Source organism: Sycon ciliatum, chromosome 1 (genome assembly GCF_964019385.1).
Source record: "Sycon ciliatum chromosome 1, ocSycCili1.1, whole genome shotgun sequence".
NCBI classification, from domain to species: domain Eukaryota; kingdom Metazoa; phylum Porifera; class Calcarea; order Leucosolenida; family Sycettidae; genus Sycon; species Sycon ciliatum.
In genome coordinates, this window is record NC_088643.1 from 38,845,694 (window position 1) to 38,868,306 (window position 22,613).

The 22,613-nt window shown below is 47.3% G+C and overlaps 2 protein-coding genes across 2 annotated transcripts; both read left to right on the top strand.

The window, feature by feature from the left end:
* The first annotated feature begins 515 nt into the window (after positions 1-515).
* On the top strand, positions 516-6,215 carry LOC135804576 (uncharacterized). The gene has a single exon (XM_065318475.1). The coding sequence runs from the start codon at positions 516-518 to the stop codon at positions 6,213-6,215; it is 5,700 nt and encodes a 1,899-aa protein (XP_065174547.1).
* Positions 6,216-13,380: 7,165 nt separating this feature from the next.
* On the top strand, positions 13,381-22,595 carry LOC135824746 (uncharacterized). Its single transcript, XM_065337457.1, has 5 exons — positions 13,381-14,244; positions 17,732-17,862; positions 19,825-20,156; positions 21,176-21,388; positions 21,843-22,595. The coding sequence occupies exons 1-5, from the start codon at positions 14,105-14,107 to the stop codon at positions 22,200-22,202; spliced, it is 1,176 nt and encodes a 391-aa protein (XP_065193529.1). The 5' UTR covers positions 13,381-14,104; the 3' UTR covers positions 22,203-22,595.
* The last annotated feature ends 18 nt before the right edge of the window (positions 22,596-22,613 follow it).

Below are 22,613 nucleotides of genomic sequence, written 5' to 3' on the forward strand. Positions count from 1 at the left end.
TACTGTAGTGCTGAGATGCACTGGGGTCAGTGACTGTGTGGCTGTCCACCATTGTTGTCACGACGTTGACATGATGTTCAACGTCATGAGATTATTTGCAGTACACGTCATAGTTTGTGTTCTCTACCCCGGTTTTGTTTCCGCGTTCCCACACCGAAGCTGGGCCGCGTGTTTATTATTTCTACTGACTCACTCACCTCTTGGCGACTTCCTCCATGTTTTTTCCTCCTTTTTTCTCTGCGCAAGCGCCTTGCGCTTTAGTCGTTGTCTTCTTTCAGTTCACAGCAAGAACAAGAATTATTTACCTCTTGTGCAGTGTCAGTCAAATTCAGTCAAATCAAGCTCTCCCGATCCCAAGAAACTGTCTGGCGTGTGCACAAAGTGGTGCCGAAACCCGGGACATGAACCGCACCGGAGCTCGAAACGAGCCGTGCGTACCATTCCAATCTTGAGAAAGATAGACTCGACTCAAATAATTTGTAAGCAGCTTGCCCGATTTGGGTCGTCGAGCTAACATGCCGAAGAGAGCAGTGACGACCGGCACGCAGATCATGCGCCGGGCCAAGATCGCGCAGCTGCAAGGATCCATCGACGAACTCGTCAAAGAGGCCGAACTCCTTTTATCGAAGGAAGGAGGTCAAAGGGCCGACGAGTTGTCGCCAGAACACGTGGACTCGGATCCAAAAAAGCTAAGTACACTTGTGGATTGTATTGTTGAAGAATTGTACGCATATGATGAGGCGTGTGATGCATTGGCCAGTGTTTTGGACTCGGAGACTCTGGAGGGTTCAGATGAGGCTCTGCAAACGGAGATCTGCGATGTGGTTGCGTATTCGGTACGCATCAGAGGGTCAATTGTTGAATGCAAGCGATCTCCGCAGTACAGAGCCCAGACGAACCGTCCAGAAGCTGCTACTACTAGTACTAGCTCACCAAGTAGCACCAAGAGTACGGGCAGTGCGGGTATCAAACAAGAAACTAGTATGGTTGATTTGTCCAGCATCCAACAGTCAATAGGAGATCTTGTTCGTACGCAGTCTATTACACATAGTCAACACCAGCAAGTATTACAGTCGCAAGAGGATCTAATCAAACAACACCAACTAGTCGTACAACACATGCAAGCATCATCACCTCAACCACAACCAGCTCCCACAAGTTCAGTCAAATTGCCCAAATTTGAAATACCAACATTTTCTGGTGATTTCCTGAAATGGGCTGAGTTTCACGATATGTTTGTTGCGTCTATTGATGCGAATCAAGGGTTGTCGGGTGTCCAGAAACTGTCGTACCTAAGAGATCACGTAACGGGTTTGGCTCGGGATGCCATAGCTGGCTTGCCCATATCAGATACCAACTACACAACCGCGCTTGACATTCTCCGCAAACGTTTCGGGAATGATCAGCTTCGCGTCAATGCACACTACACGGCAATCATGGACTTACCGCCTGCGTCCAACGCTACTCCATCTTTGCGTAGGTTGCACGATGCGTTGGAGGTGCACTTGAGAAGCCTCACAGCGCTTGGTGAGAATGTTAATCAGGCGGTGTTTGTGTCAATGATTACGAACAAATTGCCACGCACCACGCTAGCGGCTTTGGAATTAAAAAAGGGGCCACAATCCTGGACCGTTTCGGACTTGCGCGCTGCAGTAGCCAACTTCATAATAGCGAATGAAGCAGCAGATCGCCTCAGCCAGCCACCGAAAAAATCGCACGAATCACCATCTGCCAGTGCGTCCGGTCAATCTCTTGTTGCCTCAGCTTCAGCTACTTCAAAAGCGAAGCCCAAGAGAGTGTGTGTTTTTTGCAGTTCGGAGGCACATTTCTCTGACGAATGCAATAAGTACACTACAGTAGAAGCGAGGAAGAGCGTAGCTAAACAAAGGTGTTTCAAGTGTTTGCGATCAGGCCACTCCGTGCACGATTGCTCTAGCAAACGGCGGTGTTTCTATTGCCACAATCCTGCACACCACAGCAGCTTGTGTCCAGATAAATTCACTGCCGCATCCACTCAGAGGCAAGCTTCCACTATGAGCCCGAATGCTCAGTCCTTCAAACCCAAGCCTGCCACGAGCACGGTCGCAAACGCCGATCACCAGATCATGATGCAAACTGCTGTGGCACCGTTTCTCTCCTCCAAGTTGAAGCCGATCAATGGCCGTATTCTCTTTGATACCGGCTCCACCAAGACATACATCACGCAAGCTTATCGAGATCAGCTCGATTTGCCCACAATCGGAAATGAAACACTCTCCTTGGCTACATTTGGGAACAACAAAAGAAAAAGTACCGTGTACGCCAAGGTGAGTTTGACCATGCAGTGTAAGGATGGGTCCACTCGTGCGATTCAGGCCAGTGTACTTCCGAACATAACCGCTCCAATTGCGCGATGTCCACTTGCTTCTTCTTTTCCTCTTCTACAGTCTCTGCCACTTGCAGAACCGCTCTCGAGCAGCGCAGAGCCCATGGTCGTAGACGTCTTGATTGGTCTCGATCACTATTATGATATTATCGGCAAGGACCGCACCGAACTAAGCGGTGGTCTGGTCCTGCTCGACTCCGTTCTTGGTTTTATCTGTACCGGCAGTCTGCCTGTGCCTGCCACCACAGAGGCGCAGTCATGTCTTGCTCATCAAACAGACGCGGACCCTGAATTCGACCTCCGTAAGTTCTGGTCGACAGAGAGCTTGGGTACTTTTGACGATACGTCGTCGCAAGATCTTGTGGGCAAGCGCTTCGCCAACTCCATCTCCTTTGCCGAGGGTCGGTACGCGGTGAGTTGGCCCTGGAGGGACTCACATCCTCCTCTTCCGACAAACTACGGTCTGGCTTTCGGTCGCCTGAAGGCACAAGTGCGTCGCCTCGAAGCCCATCCGGAACTTCTTGACCAGTACGATACCGTGATTCAAGACCAGCTTGACAGGGGCATGATAGAAGATGTTCCTCGTGGTTTTACAACCAACCAGATTCACTACCTTCCACACCATTCAGTACTCAAACCTACTGCTACTACCACGAAGCTGAGGGTAGTGTATGATGCGTCCGCAAAATGTTCCGAAAAACTCGCCAGTCTCAACGACTGCTTGCACGCTGGCCCCAATCTTGTTCCAGACCTTTGCGGTATTCTTCTTCGTTTTCGTCTTTCTCCGGTAGCCATAAGTGGAGACGTAGAAAAGGCCTTTCTGCAGATTGGTCTGCACTCACATGATCGTGACGTGACCCGCTTCCTATGGCTGCACGATGCATCCAGCTCAGCTACTCCAGACAACATACGGCAACTTCGTTTCTGTCGTGTTCCGTTTGGCGTTGTCAGCAGTCCATATCTCTTGGCTGCCACTATTCAGCATCATCTTAGCGCTGCTGATACAACCGATTCCGACCTAGTGTCTCGCAATATTTACGTTGACAACCTGTTCCTTGGTGCCAACTCTGGGACGGAGGCGATTGCTATCTATGATGCCACGAAGCGCCTCTTCAGTGTCGCGTCTATGAATGTTCGCGAGTGGTCTAGTAATTCTGCAGAGTTTCTTAGCAGCATTCCAGAACCAGACCGAGCCAAGGGTACTATCCACAAGTGCCTCGGTATGCTGTGGGATACAGAACATGATACTCTACATATTGCACCTGTCAGTGCCGTATCCAAGTCGGCCACAACGAAGCGGAGTATCCTTCGACATACTGCCCAATTCTTTGACCCCCTTGGTCTCCAGTCTCCTGTTCTTGTTGGTGCGAAGATTCTGCTTCAGGATCTTTGGAAGCTGAACGTCGGCTGGGACGACGACCTTCCACAAGACATCATTTGTAGATGGTGTGATATTGCGGCTCAACTTGAACTTGCTGCATCAACGAAATGTCCACGATTCATCAGTGCACCACGTGCCAGCGACGCTCGGTTTTCTCTCCACGTCTTCAGCGACGCATCTGGGCTGGCTTACGGTGCCGTTGCTTACCTTACTACTACGTTTGACGATCAACACACGTCGAACCTTCTAATCAGCAAGTCCCGTGTTGCACCTGTTGCTTCACCTACCATTCCACGTCTGGAATTAATGGCCGCGCTTCTCGGTGTTCGTCTGATCCAATTCGTCCGTCGGGAACTTCCGCTCACTTTCTCCTCTACCTTTCTATGGTCAGACTCCACCACAGTTCTCCATTGGCTGGCCTCTTCTGACAAACTACCTGTCTTCGTCAACAACCGTATTGATGCCATTCGTGCGGTTCCCGATGTTGCCTATCGCTATGTCCGCTCTGCCGACAATCCCGCCGACTTGCCTTCACGCGGTGTCTCTGTTCCTTCCCTTCAAGCCAGCTCGCTATGGTGGCACGGTCCACACTTCCTTGCCACTGCTGACCATCACGCCGAGCCAGCACTTGATCACCATGTCAACGTTGCCGCTGGGGAGGGTCCTTCAAGCACTTCGGAGATACCTGCACCTGTATCACACCCAACAGAGTCCACCGGTCCAGACACTGAGCTTGCACACGAAATGAAAAAAAAGCCTGATGCGCATCACGAACAAAAAAAAACATGTGATGAACCACCATTTGGTATTGATTGTGCCAGGTTTTCGTCTTTCAGTGCCTTAGTGCGTGTTTCTGCTCTGTGTTTGCGGTTTCTCTCCAGGTTGAGACCACAAGGCGGCAAGTCTTTCGGGGTGGATTCTAGTTGTAACTCAGAGGTCAAGGTAGCCAAAATCATGTGGCTACACCATGCACAACAGAATCTGTCAGACGTCAGTGCTGTCGAAAATTGTAAGAAGCACAGCCCGAAGGACAAGCTGCGGCTCTTCCTCGATGAGAACCGCCTCATCAGATGCAGAGGACGCTTGGAGAACGCCGAACTTTGCTATCAAGCAAAGTATCCAGTACTGATTCCCCAAACGCATCCCATCACCCAGCTCATCATCAACGATTGTCACCTGATGACGATGCATGGCGGCGTTGCACACACGCTATCAAGACTGCGTTACGAGTACTGGTTACCACGAGGGCGTGCAACAGTGAAGTCATTCATCACTAAGTGCCTGACTTGCCGGAAGCACCACGGTGGTCCATACCGCACCCCAGATATGGCCCCGCTTCCATCTGCCCGCGCAACAAGATCTATCCCGTTCACCCATGTGGGACTAGATTATTTCGGTCCTCTGCTCGTCAAGCACCAGCCAAGTACCAAGAAGGTATGGGTCCTCCTAGTGACATGTATGGCAACTAGAGCTGTCCATCTAGAACTGGTGGCAGACATGACCACAGAGGAATTCCTGCTAGCGTTCCGCAGGTTCGTGTCGTTGCGTGGTTGCCCTGAAGAGGTAGTGTCTGACAACGCGCCACAATTCATCCTAGCTAAGTCTGTTCTGGATGTGGCCTTTGAAGAAATGGCAACGAGTGATGATGTCCTGTCGTACATGTCGAGGACTGGTGTGAAGTGGCACTATAACCCACCGATCTCACCTTGGATGGGTGGTTTCTACGAGCGTCTCGTTGGAACAGTCAAACGAAGCCTGAAGAAGGTCGTTGGCCGCGCGCTCCTCACTGTGTCGCAACTGACTACCATTCTCATGGAAGTGTCAGCAGTCGTCAACTCGCGTCCACTGGTGTACGTGGACAATGACTTGCAGGAGATACTCACCCCAAGTCATTTTCTGTGCCTGTCCGCAACTACTGGTGGCGTGCAACCCACTGCTGATGACGGCGATCCGGACCACATCGAAGTTCCGACTGCAGCTCAGAATCTTCTCTCTGTCTGGAAGAAGGGTCAACGAACATTGGACCAGTTCTGGCGTGTCTGGCGAGACGACTACTTGGCTGATCTCCGCAACAGTCACACTCGGAAGCTCCGACAGGCACGCGTTACCGTTTCAGAACAGCCAGCCGTTGACGATGTTGTACTAATAAGGGATGACATGCCCCGTGGCTCATGGCGACTTGGTCGCATTGTCGCTCTCCATACAAGCAAGGACATGGAGATACGTTCCGCAACCGTCATCACTGCAGAGAAGACAGAGCTCAAACGACCCCTGTCTCTCCTGTACCCTATCTGTCCTGCTGCTAACTCCGAGGCTAATAACAACAGCACCGCTCCGGACACACACACCACTGGCCAAGCCGATCTGCCAGTTCCAGCAGCTGTTGCTCCACCCAGTCGTCCACAACGTGCTGCCGCTAAGAAGCAACGTCAGACGCTTCGCCAATTAATTGGCAGCGAACTTGTTTAGTTGAATCAGCTAGACAGTTGGTAGTTCACATCCGAACTCTCTCTCTCTCTCTCTCTCTCTCTCTCTCTCTCTCTCTCTCTCTCTCTCTCTCTCTCTCTCTCTCTCTCTCTCTCTCTCTCTCTCTCTCTCTCTCTCTCTCTCTCTCTCTCTCTCTGTGTGTGTGTGACGGTCTACTCTCTTTCACCCTTGCGTATGTTATATGCACTTATTGTGTTTTGTTTCCACGTTACTTTGTTACGAATTATCTCCTTTTCTCTGCATCTCTTGCGGGGGAGTGTCACGACGTTGACATGATGTTCAACGTCATGAGATTATTTGCAGTACACGTCATAGTTTGTGTTCTCTACCCCGGTTTTGTTTCCGCGTTCCCACACCGAAGCTGGGCCGCGTGTTTATTATTTCTACTGACTCACTCACCTCTTGGCGACTTCCTCCATGTTTTTTCCTCCTTTTTTCTCTGCGCAAGCGCCTTGCGCTTTAGTCGTTGTCTTCTTTCAGTTCACAGCAAGAACAAGAATTATTTACCTCTTGTGCAGTGTCAGTCAAATTCAGTCAAATCAAGCTCTCCCGATCCCAAGAAACTGTCTGGCGTGTGCACAATTGTAGTCACTACAGTAAGTGGTAAGATGCACTGCCCGGGTCAGAACTAAGTTATTTGCAACGTTGGGCACATTTACTGACGGTTGAAACCAAGAGTACATAACCCAGCCCAGTACTTTTGAATGTAGTCTGGTAACCAACACGACAAAACCATTATGCCATGTAACTAAAAATAAGAGTACATGTACCTGATTGTACAATAGTCATGAAGTTGATTGTTCCAACTACTAGGAACACACGCTTCTTGCCGAACTTGACACTTGACTGACTCACGACTGCCATCCGGAGCACACGAGGAGCACGTCGCACCTTCCACTCGGCAAACCTGCAAGAAAGCACCACTCCCTGCTCAATACACAGTGTTTCGGGGAATTCACCCCTCATCAGTTGAGCTTTTTGGAGGTGACAACGTTGCGAATAGCTATACTGGCTCTCAACGTCTGTTTAGCATTTTAGCACAACTCCATGATATATGAGCGACTCTGACTCACGCTGCTACCTGGAGCTTCACGAGGTGTTTGTCGCGCTGGAAACAAAGCGTCTCTGTACGTTTGTATCCCTGGTGATGGTTTGGCCTGGAGAGCAGTATATAAGTGGTGCTTTTCAGGCACAATCTTCCTCACTCCCCCTAGGGCCCTGCCTCCCCCTCGGGCTACTCAAGCTCAACTGATGAGGGGTGAATTCCCCGAAACACTGTGTATTGAGCAGGGAATGGTGCTTTCTTGCAGGTTTGCCGAGTTGAAGGTGCGACGTGCTCCTCGTGTGCTCCGGATGGCAGTCGTGAGTCAGTCAAGTGTCAAGTAACTTAGTTCGGCAAGAAGCGTGTGTTCCTAGTTGGAACAATCAACTTCATGCCTACTATTAGTATTACCGCCGAAGTCGCAACTGTTACTTCTAAATTTGATTGTACAAGTAGACGCGACTGTACTGTTGATGTAACGCTGCCACCGTGCCAGACCTGGGGTCCGGCGACAATACCAAACCGTCATGCGGTTTTGACTACAACTACTTACAAGGTGTAACCATGGTAACGGTACTCTGCGAAGTATGGCAACCGACTGTCCGAAGAGACTGCGGTAGGGTCGATCTACACTACAGTACCTGATCCTCGTGTTGGTGCATTACAGTCAGTACTTCTGGGATCCCCTCTTCAGTTACAGTTCCGTATGGGTTATGTTGGATAAACCAGTTACTACCTAGTACCTACATGTAACCAGGGAGTAGTACAATACGTATTGTACTACTCCCTGCATGTAACTACAGTGTACTTAGTCCTCAGGCTACACTACAGAGTCGCCGCTCAGGAAGTTGTTGTTTGCCGTTCTTGAGGTGAGCAGTGGCCGTGTTATGCCACGGTCTTCTGCCTTAGTTCTGGGTGCAGAGTCACCGATGTACGACTCGTAGAGAGTCTACCATTTTTAATCAAAAATTACGAGGGCAGAATAATCAATAGTTGTGACGCTAGCCAGAAAGAGCTGCTGAGTTTAGCGCATCCAAGACGTGATAGGGCCAAGTTTCAGATCGCTGAACGTCGATATCCTCCGTCAGATATTGAGTATTGTGTCAGTTGCTAAATGTTTCACGTTCTGAATTGTGCCACCAATTCACCACACAGAGCAATACAGTCAATTTCGTTTGCAAGAAGGTTTAACTTTCGTGTCAGAACTTATTCCCCTTTCAGAGTTTCAGTCTACTACATTTTCATTTGTTTCCGATTCGTTTATCCTTTTAGGAGTACATATGTACTCAGTACTGCCTAGTGCCTACTGCCTAGTGCCTGCTGGTGAGTTTAATGCCGAAGTGAAACATGAATACTGTACACAGTGTACCATACATTGTATACCACATCCAGAACCTGTTACCTGGTGTAGTGTCTGCCAGCCTGCTCGTGTCTGAGGCACTTTGGACTTACAACAGAAAGTGATTCAGGCTGACAGCACTAGCGGGAGGAAAACAAGCTCTTGGGCTTGAACTCTTCAGACTTCACTTCATAATTCCACACAGCAATGAGAAAGAATGATGGGTTTATATAGGCCAGAGGGAGAGAGCAGCTGGGAGCGAGGGCAAAAGATTACTAGGAAGACAACTGTTGAAAGATCTAAGGAAAAGACATTAATGTGTGTGAGCTTAGCTACTGAGCTAGGGCTGATCAATAACATGGGTTCGGGGAAGAAAGCTGTAACCTGTTGGATGCATACATGTACCGGTACATGGAGAACCGGGAAGGTATCTCGCAAGTGATCAAAAGGGTCAGTGATGGGGAACGGACTATACAGGAATCAATGTAATGTATTAGTACAGTATGAATGCGATAGGTCATGCCGTACCGGTCTTGCAAGCAGGGCTATCTAGTCCTAAGTGGTTGCGCGTGAGAAGCACTTAGATAGAATGTACCTGTGAACTACAATGTAACTACTGGTAGAGATTTGGCTGTGTGATTACTGACAGTCAGGGATACTACACCTGGTATTATTATTGTGACGTTCTTCAATGGAGAACCGTCAACAATACTGATGCTTATCGGTAACACCAAGACTACTAGTACATAACCCCCAGCCAGGGACTATAATTTATATTGTGCATGTACTCTTGGCTAAACGTTGCACAAGGATTGTCGACCACACTACTAGTAATATCTGGTCCAGGGAGTAGTATTGTACTACTCCCTGATCTGGTCGATCAGTGGTGCCAACTACTAGTATACCACAAAGAAACCTGCATTGTAAAGTTTGTAAACTATTAGGCCACACGTTTTTATTGCTATGTTTCTCGTCACCTGAAAATCTAAAAACGTATGCGAGAGGTGGAAAAAATATGAAATGACCGAAAAATAAAAAAGAGTTTATTAGACCTTTGTTCACACTAAAATCCATCAATAGTGCAATACACCATGCAAAATAGCCTCCATAGTTTGCAACTAGTATCAAGAGTTCATAACCTCCAGGGGGTTATGAACTCTTGATACATGTAGTACTGTATGTGGTAGGAGCTTCTGTCAGTGTCACAATCTGTGCATGTGCAGCTAACGTTACATGTAGATTGCGCACAATAATTGGTGACCTCGCAATGCTCGCATCATGTGTCGCGTAGGCCAGGCCACATTATGTACATAATGCATGAGTGTGCTGGTCCCCGCATCCACAGTCAGCAAGGTCAGTGCAGCACACTGTTTTTTCTTTTTTCCTCCAGACTCCTGAATCGTATGCGCACGGGTGACGAGAAACATAGATATAAAAACGTGTGGCCTTAAAGCGGCTGTGACAAATTAATTATACTTGCGCATGATCTGATCGAATCTGTTGTGATGTGTGCAAGGGGGATCGGCGAGCTCCACAAGTAGTTCCCAGTCCCCACACGTACGTAGATCTACAGCGGATGTGTCTGGGACTCTGGATAGTACAGTCAAGTCTTTTTTTCATAGTCAGAGTGCATTGTAAATATTAGTATCATCGTGGTTTATGCAAGCTAGGGTATTACTTGCTTGATAGTCTAACAATTATTATTATTTGTACATGTTTGAGGATAATAGCGGGTATTTAAACAAGGCTGATGAGGACACACAGTAACACGCAGTGTGTTGAGAATAGTGTTCCTGACAACCCGTTTTATGCTTGCTTGCTGCCAGGAACCGTGACGGTTCGCACAACACAGTGTTCCTCACTGACCTCAGCTTTGTTACCGGCTGTTATCTTCAAATAATTACGTTAGTACTGTTCATGGTTGCACCAACTCTGACTATCTGCAGTCAAAATAGTGAAAGTACTCAAGAGTGAACAGACCATTAAAATAGCTCAAATGAATACTTGCGCAGCTGCAATGGTCAACTATGGGTACCCGGGTAAGTGCTGAGATAGACTCGAGCTGGAGATGGTCACCACATTGCAGCATGGTGATCGTTCATCCACAGCCTGGAAAAGGTGGAAAGCATACGATCAAGCGATCAAAAATGTGGAGACTATGATCACCTTGTTCAGGTGTCCTCTGCTAGCCTCCGCGCGATCCGCGGTATTGGCGTGCATGCTTTGAATGTTATTGCTGCTTGACAACCGACCAAGGTGCAGTGATGATGGGACACTCAACTGCAGCTGCTGCGCGTGGTATATTTGTTCCTTGCCAGTATTGCAGGGCATGTTTTCTGGCTGAGTGCCGCACGTACGTCCCTCTGCCGTGATGAGGTATTTTAAGGTGGAAGGTCTCAGCCTATGGCGGCATGTTATCTTGTGAAACATGGACAAAGAACGCGGGCGCTTGAGCAGCATCATGTCGAGGTCACTGGAAGGGGTCCATCTCCAGTGATCTCCGAGCGGTTAGCATTGAAAGCAAACCATTCCTTTCCTTGCCCACTTGGCCACGACACGGGTCGGTGGCGGGGCATTCTTTCAGACAGTTTGTAAGCCATCTCAAACACCGTTCTAGCAAAGTAAAAGGAAACGTGCAGTCAGCTGAAGCGCAACGACCTGATCCTACACGTGCAAAACCAGGCAAGTGCACGTTGAAACGCAGCTAACACCTACAATGCCCTAATATTAGTATTACTTCAAGCACTGTATTGGTAACATTTGCATGATTGTACATGTAGCACAATGTACATTCGTGACTCATGTAGATCTACATCATATCTACAAAGCACACTACAGTCTACAGGACCAGAGCCAGGGTACACATCTCGAGATCCGTAGTCGCTGAGGGAATAGATCTACTGTCCTGACCTCCAGACACAAACAGATGGTGACAGCGGATACTTCACCATGACTGAGCTCCTCTACTCGTAGAGTCGTAGGAGCCAGGACTACATTGCTACATTACTAAGTATTTTGTAATCAGCAGCGGCCCTCAACACGTCGCCCAATGTCTATAGGCTAGCACTGATGCGGCAATATATTCACGCACAGCAAAACTTCAGTACAAGTCACGTACCCCAAGAGGAAAGGATGTATGGGACTATGGGACTATGGATATCCGAAGACTAAAAGATTAAGTATGCACTCAATCTGCGGACAGAATGCTTCGTAGAACTACCGGTACGTTCCTTGAGATGTGGTGGACTGGTCAGCGACAGCTGTACAGCGCTGCAGTCTGTAGTCTGACTTTAGAAAGTTTAGTACAATCATGTAGTGTAGGCCTGCCAGACTTGCTACCCATGCCCAGGGACTGCAAGACAACAGTGTAGATCTACCTGCGCGGCTGCCGCCACCAAGACCACAAAACCCGGCCGTGCTACTCGTAGATCTACTTCAGTAGATGTGTAGCATAATTATTACAATAGTCACTTCGGAGCTTGCATTCCGGCTTGACGGAGTCCTTGAAATATTGACGATGATTGACAGCAGCATGCTACTAGCGCTAGCAGATCAGCATGTCACCAGGACTACAATGACTTTTAATATCAGCTGGTATCCACAATTTATAATGCTTCCAGTTCAGTTATATCTGTGCATGAAAGTCTTGGCTTATCCTCGATCTTTCACAGACTTTAGAAGTCTGTGAAAGATCGAGGCATGGTCAAACTGATTTTAAACCCCTGTCCAAAACTGATATTGCTATGTTTCATTATGAGTGGCTCTCTGAGAGTCTGCACGATCCACGAGAACATCATCGCTCAAGTCAAGATCAGACTGCCAGTGCCACCACACCTCAGAAAATTGAGAAATGAAAGAATTGTCCATTCACAGGTAGAGAACTAAACTACATGTAACTTTTCCATCCAGTCAGGTGAAAGGTACATGACTGACTGTCCTACGCAGCAGCTGTTACTTGATGACACCATGAGCGACAGGTCTCCTCTGAGAGGAAGGGCAACCGTCTGTCAAAAACAAGACCTGCACGCACACAATCATGGTGGCAACTAATTACTTACTTCCAGACTCTGTTATTAAAGCATTGGAATGTTTCCTAATAAACTAAGTCCCATCGGCCCCCAGGCGCAGGGCCTTGACCGTTGCTGTCTGCTGTCCTAGGCGTACAGAAGTTGGCTTGTCTAGGTGCTGGGGGAGGTAGAGCAGTGGGCGACAATCTGGATACTTCCATTGTAAACTGTAGGGGTGTTACATCTAGCCCAGCTTATCCCGCACCTAACAACCTGGTAGCACTACAACCCTGATCCAGAGCAAAGAACCGTGCAGCGCTGATAGTACCACCAGCCTGACCAGGTCAACAAGCGCTGAAACGCCGAACAAAACCAAAACTGTGACCTCAAGCCTCAGTACAGGGTAATGTTGAAATTCCTGCCGCTTCAAACCCACAGTGCCGTAGATCATTGCCAAAGTGAGTTGTGACACACCGCGCTGTTGTGGAGAGCCAGATTCTGCACACACGGCCATTTAGCACAAGTGGTGCCAGTGTAGTTCCTGAAAACCACACACACACTGTTTCTGCGAGTGTTTGAGCGCAGGAACTGCACTCTGTACCGCATGATGAGTTCAACTAGCAAGTAGGGCCCATGGCCCAGTACTACTAGGCAGTAGCAGTACTCATGGTACTGGCAGTAGGGGCGATGAAACTGGCAAGGACAAGACATAATAATAATATTAATTTTCACATCTTATCTACTACTAGTACTGCGACTTGTTGTAATCTAAGCCGCGTGATCGCGACGAGTGCGAGTGTGGAGTTTTAGGTCTGCACATAATGACTATGTAGATCTACCGTTGTTTCGTGTCCACGCCGATGGTTGGCGGCTTTGATGCGTTGTAGCGTGCCAAGCGTGGATGTAGTGCTGGTCGAACGATAACTACACGACACTTCACACCCCTGGTACACAGTCGGACGGAGGCAGTAGACAGGCGCACGAGCCCTACACTACATGACATTGCAGAGTAGCAGTGCAGCTTGCAGCAGTGGACTCTGAGCTGAGCCTGAACTGAAGTCACTCTTCCAACTGATGTTCCAACTGATAGTATTTTCATTGTGCTGTGTAGCGTGGTCACGGTAGTCCGGGAAAGTCCGAGTAGATGGAGTGCGCATAGTTTCGGTGCGTGCGGCGGTATGGCGGTGCCACTGCGCATTGCAGTGAAGAGTAGCGACTGAGCGTGTGAGCTTGCCGACAAGAGCTCCATGACTTCACGACAGTCGTGGCTTGAAATAGTGCCTAGAAGCAACGGGCTTCGCGTGCTTACACGAACTTGCCGTGAAGTACGCACGCATCGCGTAGCCTTGTGCTTGGTGGACGAGTTGAATTGCCTGGAGGCCGCGCTAGGTTTCATGTAGACTGCTTCCTCTTCCCGACCTGGGAGAATTCTTCTCAAAAGACTTTATTGTGGAGGGATCGAGTGAGAACAGCATTTCGACGGATGGCAGCCGATGTGCGTGTACCAGGAACGATTCTGTCCTCGCTGACGCCGTTCAGAATCATGGTGTTCTCTCTCCTTACCGTCCTTATGGTCCTATTCCTGTCAGTGAATAGCAGCAGAGGCAAGGCTAGCCTAGAAACGTAAGTCAACAAGCTTGGTGTAGATTTTCACATCCACAGTCACCACCATTGGTTTTTCATTCTTGGGTTCTTCTGGCGACACACTCACACAGTTCTGCCGCTTCGAGTCAGCTGTTCACAGTTCAGGGTTTTGTGTTTGCTGTCATTGTACGCTGTCAAGATTTGTGCGCTGTATGTATGAGTGACTGTGTCGAGCATGGGTAGTACGGAAAGAAATCGGTGCATAAGGTTTATGGCGATTGAGGTGGCGATTAGGAAAGGATCAGTTAGGCAGTGGAAAAGACCGTATTGATGTCACGTTGCTGTCGGAAGCCTACTTTTCCGTGCAGCAGTTCGACAGATGTTAATATGTTGCGTCGTGCCTCACGAGTCACGGCTTTGACGCGTTCCTTTTCTGAATCCTGTTCCGATTTCTGGTGTCTCCTTTGTTAACCACACTCAAACTCTCTAACTGCTCAGCAAAGTACGTGTACCACGAACTATTACTTTAGTCTTTAGCCTGGGGGATACGCCTGGGCCGTGTGTGCATGTGGCGTAGATCTGCAGAATTCGATCTACTACTACTACTACTACTAGTACCACGATCTACATAACTGAACGAGGCCCTACTCCTATCAAACTAAACTAAGTTACTACTTCTCCAACGGTACTAAGTACTGTATGAGTGTGCTCGGTTGTCACTGAACTTTAGTCCTCAGTCCTCACATAACGGCCCTGCTCCTGTCTACTTCTAAGTGCTGCCACCGCCTTCCAAAGTGTGCAAGCATTTTTACTACTGTAGTAAGTAAGTTTTTGGTTTTAGGGAGGGAAGTACGTTGAGGAATGGCCAAGACTCAAAAGCTTGACTGTACAATGACGTCATGTCCATTCTTCAAGAGGAAAGGCTCAAAACACATCAAGTAACTTAGTTCAGAACCGTTTGAAGTCTACTTGAAGAACCAAAGTAAAGCATCAGTTGTGTGAAAGTCTCACACATTATTGATGTGTGCAGTGCAGTTGAGAGGGCTAGGCTACCATGCACTGTTGCAGCTGTGACTATGGCGGGTGAAATGTTACATTGTATTGCACTTTCTAAGGCAGAGAAGCCTGGGTGTATTGGCTGGATAGTTAGCGAGCAAGAAAAAAACCCAAGTCACTATACTAGTGTCTGATCTTGCCATACTGGATACCATATATTCCCATGGTTACTGATGATCTGTCACCATTGTGGAATCCTGTCTGAAGTATGTATTACAGTATTATGTAAAGTTTTCACTTTGCGGAGGGTTTAACATGGAACACCCTACACCAACACCAAGGCAAGTGATCTCTTTGCTGCACAACTTCATATCTCAATTGTAATGAAGTGGCTGCAATAGAGCTTGCACATCTGGAGGGTTTGCAAGGAGGTGAACGTTTCGGGAGTGAGGTTGCAGATGTCAGGATTGGGTCCAATTAAAAGAAAGAGCTCACTGTGAGTCTGTTCACTGCGTTCACTAATGGGTCCCTGGTTTCAATCACAAGCTTTCCAGCTAGGGGTACAGACCTACATGTAAGAGTGAGCATGTAGCGACCAGGGCCATAGCTGCATAGGGTAGAGCAACTAACAGCTGTTGACCTATTGTATACAGTGCAAGGGAAAGTAAGTGATGAGTAATGTTATAATTATAGCAGCAGTGTTGGAAATGAGTGATGGGTAGTATTATAATTATAGCCGCAGTGTTGGGAATGAGTGATGGGTAGTATTATAATTACCATAATATGGAATAATTTGCATGGGGTGGAAGCAGTTTTGGAGTCTGGATGAGGACAAGAATAACTGAACAAGAATAGGATGCTGCAGTTGACATGCTGGTGTGCCATCAGCAGCTGGAACTAACTTTGCAACTGCTACTATTATGGTTACGTGCTGTGGCTATATCTATGTTAAATGGTGCTAGTGAGTCTTGTGCTCAAGCAGTGATGTATGGCCGCTTTTGTTTCATTTACATATGGGTTTGTTTGCAATGAGCCATGGCATACTGTTACATAATTGCACCGGAACTACATCTGCACTGGTGGGTATCTGAACTTACTTACTAAGCAATGGCAATCACCTCTATAACCTACTCTACATAACTACAATAGCAATTAGCAAACTGTAATGTACTTTCCTAGATTTCAACACCTGTGATCTAATGTACAAATGAGCTGCTTCTGCACTGGCAGCCTGCTGCTGCTTCTGCTAGTTGTAGTGAAGGACTATTTGGACTGATTGGAAATGGTTCTAGTACGGGGGGGGGGGGGGGGGGGGGGGTGTCCTCATCAAGAGTGCGCATAATCATGGAAATGCTTGTCCAGTACAGTTAGTAACATGGCTGATTTCCTGAGTAGCTTGTATTTCTATCACCAGAAACCAGCAGTCCAGCGCCTACTTCTGTCTGCAGGCTCATGTAGCTTGTTTCAACTGTAATGTAAATCTCAGTGTTGGGGTGACGGTAGTGAGAGGCATGCAGATGAACCATCCGCTTGTTGTTCTACCATGATGTGTGATGATTGTATGAAACTCAAGCCAGGCCTATCCCTTTTGCTAAGTAATTCCTGTGTATGCGTGGTATTAGTGTCTGCTCGGTGTGTGAGTATCTCTGACCTGATATCCAATGTACTGTGTAGACCTTTGAACAAGTGACAAGAGCGGCATTGGCCAGCGGCACTGGCATTGGCCTGCTGATCTAAATTTAATTCCCTGCTAATCCCACTATTCTTCGGCTAATGTGTGTAGTGACACTGTCATGTTGAGCTACTTCACAGTACTTGCTACTACAGGTACTATGCAGGTACCGGGCAGCAGCTTGGTGTTCCTGGCTTACACAGTGTAAAATGTTGATTGTTACAGGAGCCTTTAGTACCTTGTACTGGCACTCCTAGCCGCAGCAAAGGTTTTGGTTTTAACATACGCTCAGCGCTCAGCGTAGTAATACGATACTGATATATTTACAAAACGTGACTTAGTACATTTACATGTGATGAAGTCGTGGTGCTTCTACATAGATCAAGAGAGTGCCAATAACTTGGATATCGAATTTCATGTCTACACCTGCAGTACAGTGATAATCAGTTATCTCTTGGTAAGAAGCATCCGCACTCAGTTCCCCATGGTGCAAAGGTTTCACCCCTGAAGAGAGTTCTGTCAGATCATCAGCGGGTGTTACACTAGATAAGAGTCACTGAGACTGTCCACAATGAAAATGTCTGGTAAGCACTTCAGAGTGCCAATATCCTGGCCTGTACTGTGCCTTGATATGAGTCGTTGAAACACCGAAATATTGATAAGTATGGCGTGTTGGCATGTGGGGAGTGAAGGGGAAGGAAAAGCGGGCGTTTCATGGTATTTATGTGAATGGAACAGCACTATGAAATGATGTGTTTAGAACTTTGGACCATTGCATTGCATCAGCAACGGATATAGATATGGACATTTGATCCGAATGGCTAATGAGTCTTGTATTTTTCATGGTTTGGATTACAGCTTGACCATGGGAAGTCATGTACACCAGCGAAGTCAATCCCAGGGATATTCTAATTGCGATGAAGATTCAGCTTCAGCGGGCAAAGCAGCACATGGCACAGAGCTAGAGATCCAGCTATTCCCACGGGAAGGTATGTAATGATCATGTGTGTGTGGGGGGGGGGGGGGGGGGAGTGATACAGTAATGCTACTTTTCACCAAACCAGAAGGGAGGGGTGGATGGGGGATGATAACCACATGCTACACATGCTAACAATTTTAATGTTACTAGGGCATGTAAAAGTCGTCCATGGAATGCTTGAAGACTACTTTTCCAAACTGGTTTTGAATAGTCCTTATCCTGTATTGGCAGGCTGTGGACTGCTGTGATGGACAGTCAGTACTTAATGCCCTGGGAGGAATCCACTTAGCACGCTCATTGCCCACTGCACATTCCTATACCACATGACCACAAATAGCCTGTGACTTTAAATACGCTCAACCTGACTCTACTAGCCCCATGTAGATGATTCCTGACAAGGTTCTGATGGTTTTCAAGTTGTCAACAGCGACCATGTTGTAATGACTAATGTTGCCCATTGCTTGGTGTGGCTCATGGTAAGGCTTGTTCTGAAGAAAAACACTAGTAACGTCTCGTACAAACTAGCCACTAGTCGTATCAGCGTATCCACTAGTCGTATCAGCGCATTCTTAGAACTACATGTCATGGTAAAACTCACTTTGTCACGGAAGTAGTGCTGGGTGACACCGGATCCTGCTTGTACCTCCTACATATGTATGTGTACTGCACGTGTGCCCACAATGGGATTGTACTGTGTTTCTTATGGGGCGAGAGCAGCGGTGAGAGCAGCAGAAAACAAATTGTCTAAACAAGAAAGAGCATCAGCATCACCATAATCAGAAGAAGATTTGGAATCAAATTCATGCTGGAGAGATCAACAAAAAGCTAACGCTGTCAACGATGATGGCATCATGAAGATCAGCATGCAGGCTCTCTTCATACTCGTGCAGTGCTCCATCTTGATATAGATGCAAATCCAAAGCAAGCATGCAAGGAGACAAAACATATTTACAATAGGAGTATCAGATGTAGGCAAATAATTCAATGGATGCAGTTTAATTAACATTTTGAGCATTTAGATCAGGACTGTGAACAGTTATCATGTCATCAACCGTGTCCCATGGATGCGTGCTGAAGTCTCTCAGTCAGGCTGTGCGGCGCATGAGCTGATCTTTGACAGTCGGGTCATGTAGGACATCAGTGCGATATCAAGGGCAGGGATGAAGTGTAGGGGTGATAGACAATGACTGTAGTGATACTCCACTCCACCATAGACTGGCGACCGAAACTAGTTGTTATCCAGAAACAAGACTGAGCAAGACTCTTATAGAGGGAGTTTGGTGCTGTCCAGGCTATCCATGATCAACACACTAAAAGTTCTTGCAGGTTTCTGTAGTGGGCAAGATGCTGGAAGTACAATAGTGGGCCATTACATGTGGAATGAGCCATGCGTGAAATGTTCACGCATGGCTCATTCCACATGTACTAGTGTATGCGGAAACCCACTGACCATGCATATCCACTGCCCATGCATACCCACTAACCATGCATATCCACTTCCCATGCATATCCACTGGCCATGCATACCCACTACCCATGCATATCCACTACCCATGCATATCGACCCATGCACATGCATATCGACCCATGCACATGCATATCGATTTATTCTTCCTAAATATCACCATGTACATGTACATGTATAGTAGTAGTCTTGTACACCTAGGTTCTAGATGCCACCTCACGATGATTGCCTGAGATAGCATGAAACTTGAAGTTGTGGACGACTAATCGTGCCAACAAGAGTTGTTTTTGAATAGTGTGCCACGGCTTTGCCTCTGTGGCATTACGCTGTTTTGGAGTTCTACTGGACTTGATCTTGATATACTCGGAACATACTCGGAACTTATCTTGTGTTGACTCTGTGCATCCGTGTATGTGTGTATGTGTGTGTGTATGTGTGCGTGTGTGTGCGCGTGCATGCGCGTGCGTGCGTGTGTGTGTATGACATTATCCTGGTACAATCATGTAGATGGTCAGCAGGGAGAAGATCAGCTGCCTTGTGATGTTATCAAGAACGTCAAAACACTTCTCCTCTTTGTCGGCTATCCAAGGAGTTGCCATAGTCTAGTGGGCTCTATCCTAGATGCCCATCCGCACATGGTTGTCGCTCATGAATATAACCTTCTGGGAAAGTGGCAGAAATGGTCCAAAAGTCAACAAACAAGAAGATTAGTTTTCAATAAGCTCTACCAGACTTCCTATCATCAACGGCAGACTGTCCGCACGGTGAAGCACATTCAAGATCGCTATAGCTACGGGATACCTCACCAGTGGCAAGGCAGATACAAGGACTCGATAACAGTGAGTGACTGTTGTACTGGCTTTTCATTTTATGGAGTATAGTCTCTATAAGAAGGTGTTCGAATGCAAGAGGTTGTTGACCCTCCAGTCATACACGGCCCCTCTGCTACAAGCCTCTGACTCTGTATGAGGTTTGTACTTTGTAGCCTGGCATCTGTACTGACTAACCTAACTACATGGATGCAGTGTATCCAACTTGCTGCTGCTGCGAGCTCAAGTTAATTCCTAGCTGTACTTAGTCACATGAGCAAGAGAAAGAGCGGGGTCTTGTTCATTAGTGTTTCATGGTCAGTGGAGACAGTTATTCCTTTGTGCTGATGGTTGAAACTGGATGGTTGAAACTGGATGGTAGAAACAGGAAGCCTGAATGCTATAGTTAGACATCCATCCTTGTAGCTTTTCTTGTCACTTGCAATCGTTGCCGGCTCACCATGCGGAGTGATTGGATGTAACCATCTTCCGCACAGTCTTGTCAGCACCACACACCATCGGCATTCACAGAATTGTTCATGGTGGCTCATAATGACCATTGACAAGTGAATTAACAGCTATTCCTGTGCATAGGTGGCGCTGTTTGGCATCCCACTACTCACTACTTGCCCCTGTGAAGAGCTTCCTCAGTGCTCATCCATAACCTATTGGATGTTTCAAAGTCGATGCACGTGACCCATTCTTGGCCCCTGTATTTTTCAGGCTAACAGAGGCCATAATTCCACTTGCTGTGGCCTATGCTCTAAATTTGTTCATCATCGGAACATATTACTTGTACTTCGAAGTAGTACAGCAAATAGAAACTGGATCATCTCATCTTATGTTTTGCTCAGTCCAGCCTACTATTCATGGCCGTGCACTTTTGTTCAATGGTGGGTCCATTGTTATTACTTATTAGGCATTATGCCTGTTTTGATTTCCACTATAAAAAGTATGCAACACAACAAATGCTCCTCTGTCATGCTGATGCTCTTATCATGATGTGCCTCATCTTGTGTCTTCTTCCACTTGATACTCTTCTTGTGCAGGTAATTGGTGACAAGCGAGGAGGACTGACATCCCGTCTTCTTACCGCTGATGGTCCAGGCCAGGTGATGGGAAGTAGCTATGATGACCTCATCACTCATGTTCAGAAGTCACTCAACGTCCGTGTCAAGTTCATTCATGTTGTGAGGAACCCAATGGATAACATTGCAACTATGGGACTCCGCAAGACAAAGTTGAGGAACTCTGACAATCAGGTATGTACTGCTGATATTGCTGCGCTGTCACGGTGTGTGCGTATATGTGTGCGTGTGTGTGTGTGCGTGTGTGTGCGTGTGTGTGCGCGTGTGTGTGCGTGTGTTTGTGCGTGTGTGTGTATGTGTGTGTGTGTGTGCGCGCGCGCGCGTGTGTGTGCGTGTGTATGTGTGTACACCGTGTGCATTATGCCTGACTGACATGGGCATGGAAAGATCATAGAAAACTCGCTTCGTTGACATGTACACGTAGTTAGCAAGCCCATCCGTGTGTATGTGTGTGTGCACATGTGTGTGTGTTTTGGTACATCGGATTCTGCTGATCTGTCAGCTGAAACCACCGATTACTCATCATTTGTTACGCGGAAAGAACACTGTAGCAATATTGTGTGCATCCTTTGTGTGCATCCTTTGTGTGCATCCTTTGTGTGCCGGTGTGATGCTTTACTGTGGATAGGTTGAAATGCTGGATAACAGCACTATTATTCACAACACGGCAAGGCGCTATTTTGCGCGGTTGGTGGCCGGAGTGGAGATGGTGAAGGCCATGGACTACCCGATGCTGGACATCCACTGCGAAGACTTAATCCGCAGTCCGAGTGAGCAGATGAAGCGGATGTGCGCATTCCTTGGCGTTGACTGTCCGCAAGACTATATGCAAGACAGTGCTAGTATTATCCACAGCAAACCATCAGTAACTCGGAACCTTGTCAACTGGGCGGACAGCACAAAGGAGCTGATGATAAGGGAAATGAAAAAGCACTCATTCCTCGAAAAGTATGTGCCAGATGTGCAAGCTACGCTGAGAGCAAAGTGATTCTGGAACCGCTATCAGAACTTGAGAACTATTATTAAACAGCATAGTAGTAGATAATGACATTGACAACACTAATACCACTATAATATTATGTAAGAGAGTATACAAATTAGACAGGCCTCGGTGACGGCATTCCTCACCATTCACAATCAGGATTAGGGTGATTTGATTTGTAATTTGCTGCTTTCATTGTTGCTAGCAGCCTCTGCATTATCAGTAGTAAAACGTTACTTTGATTTTATTGAGACAACTTTGAGATGTTGAATTAGTAGGGTCAGTAAATGAGTTTCTATTTTCCCTTTTTTCCTTTTCAGTCAGTGTGCATTTGTTGAATAAAGCACATGGGAATTCAATTCCTGTTGAAACAGTGCTCAATAAAGGTTATACAAATGATTTCATGGGGTGAGTCAG

What these genes read in the sequence shown, in the direction of transcription:
- LOC135804576 (XM_065318475.1), top strand. Translation starts at nt 516, where the DNA reads ATGCCGAAGAGAGCAGTGACGACCGGCACGCAGATCATGCGCCGGGCC.
- LOC135824746 (XM_065337457.1), top strand. Translation starts at nt 14,105, where the DNA reads ATGGCAGCCGATGTGCGTGTACCAGGAACGATTCTGTCCTCGCTGACG. An exon ending in GGCAAGGCTAGCCTAGAAAC is followed by an intron (nt 14,245 to 17,731) that starts GTAAGTCAACAA and finishes TTTGGATTACAG; the next exon opens with CTTGACCATGGGAAGTCATG. An exon ending in TGAGGAACTCTGACAATCAG is followed by an intron (nt 21,389 to 21,842) that starts GTATGTACTGCT and finishes TACTGTGGATAG; the next exon opens with GTTGAAATGCTGGATAACAG.